Here is a 12,525-nt window from a genome sequence, read left to right as displayed (position 1 = left end):
CCAAAGTTAACATCTTGAACCTTTCCTTCCGGAGGAAGGCATTGACGTTCCGGAGGTCCAAGATAGGGCGTAGGCCTTCTTTGCCCTTCGTGGGAACCAGAAAGTAGTGGGAATAACAACCACGACCTACTTCTGGGCTCGGAACGCTCTCGACGGCCCCCTTGGCCAAGAGGGCCGAAACTTCCTCGTGGAGAAGATTCAAATGATCCCCCGAGATACGGTGGTTCTGCGGTGGCATGGCTGGAGGGGTCGTCTCGAAGGGGAGGGAGTAGCCCCTTCGGACGATTTGCAGCACCCACCTGTCCGATGTGATGGACCGCCAGTGGAGCAGGTGATGGCGAACTCTGCAGCCCACTGGCGTGGAATGGGCCTGAAAGCTCGGACTAGGAAGGCTTTGAGGCGGATGCTGCCGGGGTGGAGGTGGGCTGACCGCGTCGTCCTCCAGAACCGCCTCGGCGGAAACCACGTCCGCGACCGCGCGCAGGTTGGTTCTGCGGCTGGTGGCTAGGCGCACGTGAGGAGGCACCCCTTCCTTGGCCACGAAAGGCGGAAGTTTGCGACCGCGGGGCCGAGAGGCCCAAGGACTTGGCCGTAGCCCGGGAGTCCTTAAAGCGATTCAGCGCACTGTCCGCTTTCTCGCCGAAAAGGCGAGTGCCATCAAAGGGCATGTCCATGAGGGTGCTCTGGACATCGCCCGAAAAGGACGTGGACCGCAGCCAGGCGTGACGTCTAAGCGCCACTGAGGTAGAAATCGCCCTACCCAGCGAGTCCGTAGTGTCCAGCCCACATCGGATAGCATGTCGTGCTGCATCCCTCCCATCGGCCAGAGCCTGGGTAAGTCGTGTCTGGACCTCCTCCGGACACAGGGGCAGCACGTCCTCCACCGTATCCCACAGAGAGTGGGAATAACGGTCCAAGAGGCAGGCGGTGTTCAAAGACCGCAGGCCCAAGCTAAGGGAGGAGAACAGCTTCTTGCCAAACTGTTCCAGCCTCTTGGAATCCCGGTCCGGCGGAGCGGTCGGGAAGGAGGATTGGGAGGTAGAGGCCTGGATAACCAGGCTCTCGGGGGTAGGGTGTTGGGACAGGAAACTGGGGTCGCCCGGAGCAGGGCGGTAGCGCCTGGCGACGTTCCTATCCACAGGAGGGACTGTGGAGGGCTTGGACCAGGTGCCCTGCAGAACGTCAGTGAGGGCCTCATTGAATGGCAGCAGAGGCTCAGTGGAGCTTGCTGCAGACTGAAGCACCTCAGTGAGGACGTTAGTCCTCACAGCCACGGCAGGTAGCTCGAGCCCAAGGGCCGCGGCCGCCTTGCGCAGCACCACAGAGAAAGCAGCACCCTCCTCCGAAGCCACAGTCGGAGGAGAGATGAATCCAGTGTCCGGAGAGGTATCCAGACCACTGGCCTCCCCCAGTTCATCTGCCCAGTCCTGTGACAGTTGAGCCTGAACGGCCATAGGATCCTCGGATCCCTCCCAGTTGTCCCCATCATCCGATTCCTGGTATGCAGGAGGAAGGATCGGAGCCGGGCGATAGACAAAATGTGTCTCCAGCGGCGCCGAACGCGGCGTCCATCGACGCCGTATCGGCGCCGGGCCCGGACCGGGACTGAACCGGGGCTCGACGCCGAGCGGAGTCGGCATCGGAGGTGGTACCGGTGTCGACGCCGGCGGAGGAGGCGTGACGAGGTCGACCGGCGTCGGCGGGGACTCGGGAACGGGTCCCTCGGGCGCTTGCGGCGTCGAGGCCGGAGCCGTCAACGGCGCCGGAGCCGCCGGCAGGCAAGGTTGCCCAGTCGGGTCCGCGGGGCCCGAAGGCGCGCCAGCGGGCGTCGACAGCGGAGCCAGGTTCCTCATGGCCGAGAGGAAGGCACTGACTTCCGCCGGCGTCGCGTCAGTCCCAGGGACCGGTGGGTATGGGGACTTGCGCGGCGCCTGACCCTGACCCTCGGCCGAGTCGCGCGACCGGCGAGGGGAGTCCGAAGAGCGGTGTCGCCTCTTGGACTTCTTGGAGTGCTTCGACTTACCCGAAGACTTGGATCCCGACGACCGATGGTGACGTCGGCTGTGGCTCCGCGACCGATCCTTGGACCTCCTCCTGGACCGGGATCGAGAGGGGCGCGGAGCCGAGTGGCGAATCTTGAGAAGCTTACGGGACCGCTCCAGTCTAGCTTTCGAGGTCAGGGCCTTGCAGTCCGAACACGACTCCGCGTCGTGGTCGAGGCCCAAGCAGTAAAGGCACCGGCGGTGATGGTCCGTAACCGACATCAAGCGGCTACAGTCAGCACAGGCTTTAAAACCAGGCATCCTACCGGCACCGGAGTCGAGACAAGATCAAAAGGGATCGAAAAAGTTAGTCAAAAAGTGACTAAAGGGGTAGCTCTCCCGGATCTGCGCTTACTGGCGCGGAAAAAAGAAGAACTGACGTCAGCGCGCGACGACGGACGCGGAGCCGCAGACGACGCCTAGCGACGCGCAAGGGGTATTGCTGACGAAAAATCTTCCGGATCCAGTCTGACGCCTGGGGATATTCTAAGGTGAGGAATCTAACTAACGTGTTTCTTTCAGATTGTACACCCATAAGTAATTTCAAACACCAGATATTTGTAACTGATATACAGTACGGTATATTGCCTCTGCATAGTAATCTGCAATGAGGCACAAGCTTTAGAGATGTTTTTTTCTGAAGAACATATAAAAACAGCAACAACTTATCACTGGCTGAGCACAGCAGAACAATTTGTCGATAGCATGCAGGAAGAATTTTACAAATTCATAAAAAAAGACAATCGCAGGAGGTGCCTCTGTTGTTCTCTAAGCACAGTAAACCTTGATTTTGATAAAACTATCAAAGTCACAGAAGGAGAAATGAACTTCCAGAACAGAGCCCTTGCTCAAACTGCCCTAACAATCTCTTTTCCAATCAGCTGGCTAATTCCTACAGTTGAAATGCTTCAGCTGCAGTGGGAGGCAAGGACTCTCCTCTGCTAGAACCAAAAGCGAACAAACAGACAGTCCACTGTGGACTGTCTGTTCCTCTGCGTTTGGTTTCATAGCAGAGGAGACTCCTTGCCTCCCACTGCAACTGAATAATTTCAGCCCAAGGAATTTAACCCCCTCCTCATCCCAGAAAGGAGACCACGTTTCTTTTAAAATTACACAGGCAGGTTCTGGCGGGGGGTACTGACATACCTCTCGGAGGTTCTGGGTTGGGATCTTCCTCGGTCCCCTAAACTGGTGCTCCTACATGTGATGGATGATATAGGGGGCAATGTTTATAAGCGCCATCTGATGCTCCTGGGCTTTACCCTTGCCAAACGAGATATAGCAAGGGCCTGGAAGGCGACGGCCGCCCCCCCAATATCAGCTTGGAAGGCTGGGCTGGATTTCTGTATGGGGCTAGAGGCCCCCATTTATGTGGCGCGGGGCTGCCCGCGAAAACACTATAAAATTTGGAAGCGGTGGGCGGATTAGAAATGGAACCCATTCCAGTGGAATGACTGCCTGGGTGGCCGGCGCTCACTTCTTTGCTTTTGGGGGACGTGCAAACATGTGTATATTGGGCGCAGCTGTGTTGTATGGACATGATTTGTAGTGATGACAGAATTGTAGCCGCAAACAGATTTGCTGCCTTGACTGGATTGGCGGTGCGATGGGTGGGGGGAGGGATTGTTCAATGTTCATTTCATTGGGGGGACGGTTTTTGTTATGCACGTTTCTTCTGTAATTTCCATTAGGTATCTCATGAGAAAATTGTCAAAGCCGATATGTTGTTTCTTGATGCTATGGAAGTCTCTGGGTTACAGAGCTTCGCGACGTGTATTTGACGAATAAAATTTGTTTACAAAAAAAAAAAAAAGTTACACATGCAGGCGCACAACGTCCACATGGCTAAAATGGCTTCAAGTTGCCAAATGAAAATGCCAGCCATGTGTGGTTTAAAGAGCCTGCAAGCTGCCTGTCTTGACACTAAATACAGGTTATAAATAAAGAAGTTTGTATTAATTTGTAATGTGACTTTACTGTCGTTGTTCCCTTTAGTTATCAGTCAAGGATCATTCAGGCAGCCCTAGAACAAAATTTGCTGTTCAAAGTACGCACAGATAAGTACTGAGAATACAGCTTTAGGTGACTGCTTATTTGTGTACCGCATGGGACATCAAAATAATGAGCTGGCAACCCTAATCATAAAACTGGAAGTTTGTTGCAAGATCAACACATTATTTATTTCCTCCACCCTCAATCCCTGGTTAATGCCATAATAGCAATAGTTTAACATATCTGAAACCTTACGCCGCTATCAATAACAAGTGTCTGGGAATCCACCCTGCATTCAGACACCTCTCCTCATTGTCGCCCTTCACTTTCATGCTCACCCTGCACTCACAGCGATCACAATGCCCTCACACGGATCCCCATGCACTCACAGCATTCACCTGCTCAACCTGCACTCAGTGTTCGCTCTGCACTCACAATGCACTTGCGCTGTTCGCCCTGTACCTCACCCTGCAGTGACACGAACACACTACTCAACCTGCACTCATGTGACACTTCGCTCACCTGTCCCCCTCACTGCTCAATCTGCAATCACACTCAAATAAGCCCATCCCTAACCATACATTCATCCGTCCCACTCTGCACTTACATCCGCACCCAAATTCATATGGTCACCTCACTCACCTTGTCACTCCTCTCACCTCTCTCACACACTGATGCATCGCTCACTGTGCACTCACATGGGCACTCCAGCTACCTGCGCAGAGGGATAATGTGCCTGCTACAAAGAATGTGTACCATGCAGATCAAAGAACTGAGTCTGAGTAAACTATGATTAGTGCTATAAAAAATTGAAATGTTTGTCAGAAAGGTGCGATAGAGAATGAGGTGCACTGTAGGTGAGTGGTAGTGAGGGAATTCATGGAGAAGAAGGAAATGGGGGAGGGGGTGCCAAAAATACTGTTGCACTGTGTGCGACCAGTGCTATGGCCAGCCCTGGCTGGGAGTGTTAACAACCCCCCCCCCCCATCCCCCCCCCCGAAGTTCGGGTCTAGTTGCGCCCCTGTAAACAAGTAGGGGCATGTAGTGCCCCATCATGTTTTCGTCCTAAAGTACACATTTACATGCACTGCAATCCAGCCTTTCAGGGGGCCCCTTGATAGACAGAGCTCGGTTTTTGCCCTGATGGCCTGGAATAATACCTAAACAGATTCTTGTGAATACCGTTTTTTTCATTTTTTTTAATGTGATTGATGTGGGAAAGTCTATTACTTTTTGCAGAGAAATGCGCTTGTTTCATGCAACAACCATAACGTTTTTTTAGATCAAAACGGGCCCTCACATATGAGAAATTAGAGCATTTCACAGATATTATACACTGTAAAATTAGTGGATTTGGAGCACAGCCGGAGGATGGCAGTAGCAAAAATCCATCCACAGATTGACCGTCTCTGTGGCGAAAAATAGGCACACCTGTCACATTAATGTTGGTGGTGTTATTATCAATCTATGACTTGTGTAAAATAAAGCCTCCTAGTAAAAACAATTTGCGCACATTTTATCTTTATTATTTTTGAGCTGTGTAAAAATCTCTTCTCATTTAACCACACCCACTCACAAACCTGCAGTTTACTAAACACACTTATTGTGTTGAACATTATTTGCCGGATATGGTCCGGGATATGCGGGTGGCGGTCGATTATGTAGTGTACCAGATTCCCAAAATTTCTGTCACGTGGTGGGGGGGCCCGACATCTAAAAAAATTCAGCTGGGGGGGCTTAACCTACAAAAGTTTGAAGACCTCTGGACTAGAGAATCTCTACTCCAATGAGCTACTATGAAATTATTTCACTTCATTACTTACTGTGTTCTGTCTTAGCAAGGACAACCGCCGAATTGCCAGGGTCTCTGCTGCCTCTAGCTGCGAGATTTCCTCCATTCTGATCTTGTATTTCCGGATCTGTTCCGTGATCAGCATCTCAAGGCACCTGAAGAGATGGGGACATCAGCAGTTAGATATCTGCCAGTAAGAAGATGCATGAGATGTGGGGACTAAAGGCTTTAAGGTAAACGGTGAGGTGGTAAGAGAGCTGAACGGCAGCACCTAGAACTTCAGCATAAATAAGTGAGCACAGGGTTGTAGCAGTAAGAACTTCCATTTAGTAAGTAAGTAGGAAAGTGAACAGGACTAGAGTAGGGAAAACAAAGGAAATGGTGGCGTGAGTGAGGAAAAGAAAAATAGATAAATGAGAATCACCCCCAGTTCTTGGATTCCAAAGGCTTCCGGCGAAACTGCCCACAAAGCAGAGGTGTTACGGCATTCTGCAGTGTGCACACACAAAAGGTTAAATGTAGAGAGCCACAAACCACAACAAGCATTTGCAATGCCATAGGTCTCGCATTTACGTGAGTTTGAGCTATTGACATTGCAAATGACAATGCCTTTTATTTTTGTTTCCGTTTTAAAACAATAAATAAAAGGCATTGTTATTTACAATGCCAATGACTTAAACTCGCGTAAATGCGAGACCTATTGCATTGCAAATGCTTGTTACAAGAAGCATGATGTCAAAGTAGTGAATAAAGCTGATTCCTGGTCGGTAGTAAATTCCATTGAAGATGTTTTTGGACGTGAGGGTTTACCCAAGGTCATAGTTAGTGACAATGGGGGGCAGTTTATTTCAGATGTATTAAGACCTTCATGAAGCAAACTGAGATAGCACATAGAACTACGGCCTTTTAAGGGAACGTAAACTTTGAGTGCTTTAACAGAGTGATAAAGGGCCTAATTGAACTGGCCAAAAGTAATGGTATGGATTGGGAGGATGAATTAAGGAACACTATAGGCACATTCTGAGTAACTTGATGTGAAGCAACAGATCATAGCACTTTCGAGTTGATGAGAGGGATGTCTCGACTTACTAAGGACAACATGGGGTGGTAGATAACACCAAGAGAGACAGCTGGTCTGCTAATAGAGTTAGACGCCGAATGGAGTCCGGACAGGAGAAATACAAGCAAAGATATGATAATTTGCACGGAGCAATGACAGTGAACCTCAAAGTGGGAGATTTGGTGAAAGTGAAAAAGGTAGGCTTGTGCGCAAAGGGGGGGAATAGGTATTCTGGACCTTTGAAGGTAGTCAAAATACTGTGCAACTCTGTCCTGTTGAGTGATGGGAAGGTTTGGAATGCCAAAAGGTTATCATTGTTCAAAGGTTTAGTCAGTGAATCTACTCCTAAACTTGTTCCAAATACAGGTGAAGTTAGCGGGGAGCATGAATGGATAGACGACTTGCCGGCCTGGATCAAACAAGATTAGAAGTTATAGATGGTGAAAATGCCAGCAGTTCTACTAATGGTGGAAACTTAGAGGAGGAGAGTGGTGCAACCGTTACTTCTAGGTTGGGTAGAGTAACCGTGAAACCTAAACAGTTTGATGACTATGTTGTACCTGTGAATTCTAATGCATAATTTGCTCCTTTGGCTATGTTTTCCTGGGAGTGAACATTTTTTTTTAAAAATGTGTATGTATGTAGTATCAGGAACTGATGTGTGTACCTTAAGTTATATTTTGGAGGAAGATGTGTTGTGTTGCACTACGCATCATAGTACACAAGTGGGTTTGCATCAGTACGTAGGATAGAATGCAGCGAGGTTGGAATGGTGTTCGCTCTTAATAGCATGTCGGTGAGGTGTTCACAGTAGAATGCTATGTGATGTTTCTGAAGAGGGTTGGATCTCAGCCGGTTGTACCTGGCCATGCCAGGAGTTTTGAGACCAAGGATTTAAGCTGAGAAACCTCTAAGCTTGTTGACTGTTATTTACTTAACACATTCCAGTATTAATCCAATAGGGGTTGACAGATGTCAAAAGGTTGAGAACTGCTGGTCCAGATCGTTTCAGATAAGAGCAATCATGGGAAAAATCCAACAGCAGCTGATTTGAATGAGCATTCTGGAACCTCGTGGTAAGGCGGGAAAATTCCCAGAATGCATTAGTCTAACCCCTGATAAGTGACACTTGGCAGGTCTGTAGACAGACGTCTAATTGTCAAGTCAGAAATGAATCCTGAGGGGAGGAGCCAAGATGGCGACCGGGACGGCAGCGTAGATTCCCGGCTCCGTGAACCTCCGCATCCCGCACGGATATCCTGCATGAGATCCTTATTCTGCGCTACGAGATCGTGTTCGTAAACGAAAGTGGCAACCGATCGTGTGACCCTGAGGTTTCTGACTGCAGTACCGCCGGAGAAATCAGCGATTGAACTTTGCGGCCCGTGCGGTCCCGAAGCCGGGACCTCGAGTGGACGCCTTGGCCGGGCGGCAGTTTAACAACAGCGGCCTGTGGTGACTGGGTGGAGTCGGTCCGCCGGAGTGGTGCTCCCTTCGGCCTGCATTTTGCTGTGGTCGCTCCCCCCCTGCTGAGCGCTGCGGACCGAGGACATGCCCGGGTGTGCAATTCTCGGATTCTGTGGTGTTTGCCCCTGCCTTTGACGGTGAGCTGCCCGGACGCCGTCCCTGGTTCGGCCTGATCCTTGCGGGCTGCTCCCGGCTTTTTGCGGGAGCTGGTCTGTGGCGGAGACGACTATTGCCCGTGACCGCGCAACGGTTGAAGCTGTTCCTCCCCCAGGATCCCTGTCTTCAGCGACGTGGACCTTGAGGCGTTGGTCCCGGGGTCCTGGCCCCAATACGAGTCGGGCCTTCCCAGCGGCCATTTTGTCACTATGCAGCCTACCATCCTGTCCGCTGGGACGCAGCGGGACTGGGGGTGTGTGACGGTCGGGAGTGTGGCAGAGCGATCGGAGAGAGCTGCTCTGGGGTACGGCGACCTCCTGGAGGCCCTTGGTGCCCTTCATTACTCCTTGGCTCATGGCGCCGGGGTCCTGGGGAGGAAGCTAGATGGTGTGGTATCAGCGTTGGGACAGTGGCGGCACGCTGGTCCACAAGTACACAGTGGCTTTCCACACTGCACACAGGAGGAAGATGTTGCGGCCCCCCCCCGCGATTAGTGTACAGCCGGACACTCCGGACAGTATGCTACCGTGTGGTCGGCTAACTGTGGGCTTGATCTGCTCCGGAGGTATTGGACCTGAGCGGAAGATGGTGGCCTTGTCCCGTGCGCAATCTCCGGCGGCCCAGGGACGATTCCAGCAACGTGTGTCTCATTTGACTGCTTCAGCCTGTCTGGACCTTGTGTGCAGTGCAGATCCTGGGGCGGCACTGGAAAAGACGCCCCCCCCATGAAGCGGTCCGTGCTGATGCTCAGAGACTTCCACCCCACCTGTGTGCGTCGCTTCCCGACTGTTTTTGGACACTCCTGTACCTTGGGACATCGGACATGGTGCTGGGTCGAGGGGCAGGCATGGGCAGAATCGCAAAGAGCGGTCAAGGCTGAGGCTGATCCTTCGGGAGTGGTCACCTAGTAGACAGGCGGACTCATGGTTGCGTGCTCTCATGGTTATTCGCATAGTTGGTGCATAATGCTCCCCACTCCCCCCCTCCTTTTTTGATATGATCAACCTGGTGCTGCTAATTGTTTGCTGTGGGGAGACTTCACCGTGCGGGAGGGAGAAGCCGGGGGTATGTTTTGAAGGCCCTCCTCCAGTTTATTACATTCCCTCCGCCCCCCGTCTGGGGGGGCTCTTTCTTACTCCTTTTTTCCCTGTCTCTTCTATATTTCGGGTCTAGTTCCAGGGCGACAGGCACACTGCTGGGGGGTGGGGCCATACTCATTCGCAGAGGTGCAGGGTGGGGGGATGGGGGAGGGGACTCTTTAGTCTTTATCTCTTTTTCCATGGCCTCCTTTTTCTTCTCTGTTTCTTTTTGCTTGTTTTTCTGGGATCAGCGCGGTACACCTCTCTTATTGTGAATCGCTTGCTCTTAATGTGTGCCACAGTTTCCGGGGGGTTCGCTGGGCTTTAGGTACGGGGACCTGTAGGCGCAACTATCTTTGATATTGCTCCCCATCCGTACTTTCCCGTGTCTGCGCCATTGATTCAATGTATTGCTGCTTGCTGCTTGCGTCTCTTATCCTTGCCCCTTATCGCTGTTGGGAAACTGTTTGGCACCTGATCCTACTGTTTTGTTTTATTATAAAATGAAAAACCCTTTCTCTCCTGGTGTCCTACCTGAGCGGCTCATTGGCCGGACTATACTGTATTGTAGACTTTGCTCTCCGAGGTGCCGCCTGTGTTTACATGTGCTTTTATTGTTCTGATTGCTTAGCGGCCGGCCCGGGGGGTTGTAGGCCCATACGTGTAAGTGATTGAAACGTCAATAAAGGTTTTTCAAAAAAAAAAAAAAAAAGAAATGAATCCTGACATACCTTTTCAGCTAACACCTCTTGCCGTCCCTAACACGAACAACGTAAAAGACACGGATAGTATTTAAAAAAAAAAAAAATAATAAGATAGCAACCCTATCTGCGCGTTAAATGTCACGCACTCGTAGTGCGCTAGCACTATCAAATCTGAAAGCTGCCACGCTTCCGAAGGTGAAGCTCACGCGCCTGACACTTACTTCCGGGTAGGACAGGTTCACGGGGACGCACAGTTTCACGGAAGGCAGGGTGGCTGCAGTGCGCATGGCGTTGACAGCGGCTCAGAGTACAACAGTGATGGCGGCGCCCATACCATGCAGCCTGCCATTAGAGGTGCTGGGGAGGAGGAGCGCATAGACCCTCCTGCGGACGCCCGTCGCTAAGGTAACCCGCAGACCGCGTCTGGGGAGAGGGGTGGTGATCTACCAGCGCATTGGCAGCCCCAAGACCGCTCCCCTACTACCCCAGCGCCCTTCGATGTCGGGCATGCAGGTTTCTATAGCTAGGGGAAAAGAGACTACCTTCACATTCGGGGGTCGCCAATAACTGCAGCTAGCACTGCTGCTGGAGACCGATGAGGCGCAGTCACTTGTTGACCCAGCCGGTTCTGACGGTATATATTAGGGGAAAAGGGTGGAGTGACATGATTTTATCAGTAAGAAACTAACACGTTTCTGTCAGCAGCTTCAAAGTCACGTTTTAGGGCAACAGGGTTGACCCTAAAACTGCAAAGAAAATCAACAAGCATTGGCCGCGAAAGTGAAACGGATCGCGATCGCGCGCTGCGCTTAATGAGCATGACGAGCAAAGCCATATGGTGCCTCTGCTCGTAAGCACGCACATGCACGCAAGCTGTAGGCCGGCCATGGTAGCATTTTTTTGAAGCCCATACTAAAAGTCTCGCCAGACCAGCGCATGCGCTGAGTCAGGCGAGACCTAAAAAGTATCAGAAATTCTGTTCCATTAAATTGGAGTTCTTTTTTTTTTTTAGTTTTATGTGGTAAAGAATTGTCCACAATTTCAACAGATCATTGAGGGTGAACATGTATTGTGAATTGCAGCAGGCAAAATAAAAAAAAAATTAAATCGACCATCACATTTTGCAAAGTTAATCAACTTTGCAAAGGTAGGCAAGTTTTGTAAACTTTACAAAACTTTGCCTGTGGGTGAAAATGACTATGTGAGAGTGTTACTGAAAAAAAAACTATCCGGGAAAAGCCTTTTAAGAGAATTATCCAACTGACTTGGAATTTTGCTTGGATCTCTTGATTCCAAATCTACTTTTGTGAATTATTATTTACACAATTTATTTTAGAAAACGTTGAAACCTTCATGCAGTGCACAAAGCTTGCCAAATTATTACAATAACATTCTAAACTTTGTTAAGGAAAAGCTTTGAATGTTAATACACCCCTCTTGTTACAGTATATCCAGGCTCCGCATGACTTACTGACTTGGTAAACAGAGCAAAGTTTCAACTTAGTCAAAAAACAAAAAGGTGTGAGTGTATGTTTGCGGGTGTGTTTTATGTCAAAAGACCCATTGTAAGAAGTTTTTTTTCTAAAATAAAAGTCACTTTTAAAAGTGAGGGAATGCGAAAAGAGGGAAAAAACCTAGACTTTGTTGACTGTACTGAAGGCCCAAAGGAGGGCTTTGTTCTGTTGAAGAGCGACACCCAGTCGGAGCATGACATTACACTTTGAAAGAACTAAACTCATGACTGCCTTTCCATTGGGCTCAGTCTCCCCCGAGTTGGGCAGCTGAGAGCCAAGACATATGCTTCTTGCCTAGACCCAATAGTTCAAAAACAGAGTTCCCTTAGGCAGCCTTTTCGTTAAAACTGCCTCCAACCCCTCATTGTTACGTGCTCATGCAAGATGTGCTGCTACACGCCATTCTCTTTAAGTATGCCAGTTGTTGAGGGCATTCCTGATTCCCAGCATATATTATTTTTTGACACTTACGTTGTCGTCTTAGAAACGTCCTTCATACTGGTCAGCGGATCTGAGTTGTCTGGGCATCGCAGAAGACATGGAGCAAAGACAATAGCGAGAGAATTGGGCGTCATTCGATTAACGTCTTCCAGTGAAGCTACTCTGTAAAGGTAAAAATAATCGAGAGCAAAATTAAAACAATTAAGTCTTTACGAAAATTGCAGTCTGTATTTGTACCACCAGCAACCACTCTTTTTCATGCCAACACCCAAGAGTTA

At 50.2% G+C, this 12,525-nt stretch overlaps 1 protein-coding gene across 13 annotated transcripts in view; it reads right to left on the bottom strand.

Annotated features, from left to right (window-relative positions):
- Positions 1–12,525, bottom strand: part of LOC146772312 (unconventional myosin-IXb-like) — a 373,359-nt gene that overhangs the window by 20,722 nt on the left and 340,112 nt on the right. For all 13 annotated transcript variants that reach the window (XM_085638103.1, XM_085638105.1, XM_085638104.1 and 10 more), the window contains 2 exons: positions 12,278–12,409; positions 5,858–5,981 (listed from right to left, as the gene is read on the bottom strand). In XM_085638103.1, coding sequence (XP_085494229.1) covers positions 5,858–5,981; positions 12,278–12,409 — 256 coding nt within the window. The remainder of the gene's footprint in view (positions 1–5,857; positions 5,982–12,277; positions 12,410–12,525) is intronic.

Source organism: Triturus cristatus, chromosome 12 (assembly GCF_964204655.1).
Source record: "Triturus cristatus chromosome 12, aTriCri1.1, whole genome shotgun sequence".
Classification (NCBI taxonomy): domain Eukaryota; kingdom Metazoa; phylum Chordata; class Amphibia; order Caudata; family Salamandridae; genus Triturus; species Triturus cristatus.
This window is presented reverse-complemented; position numbering and strand designations above follow the sequence as displayed.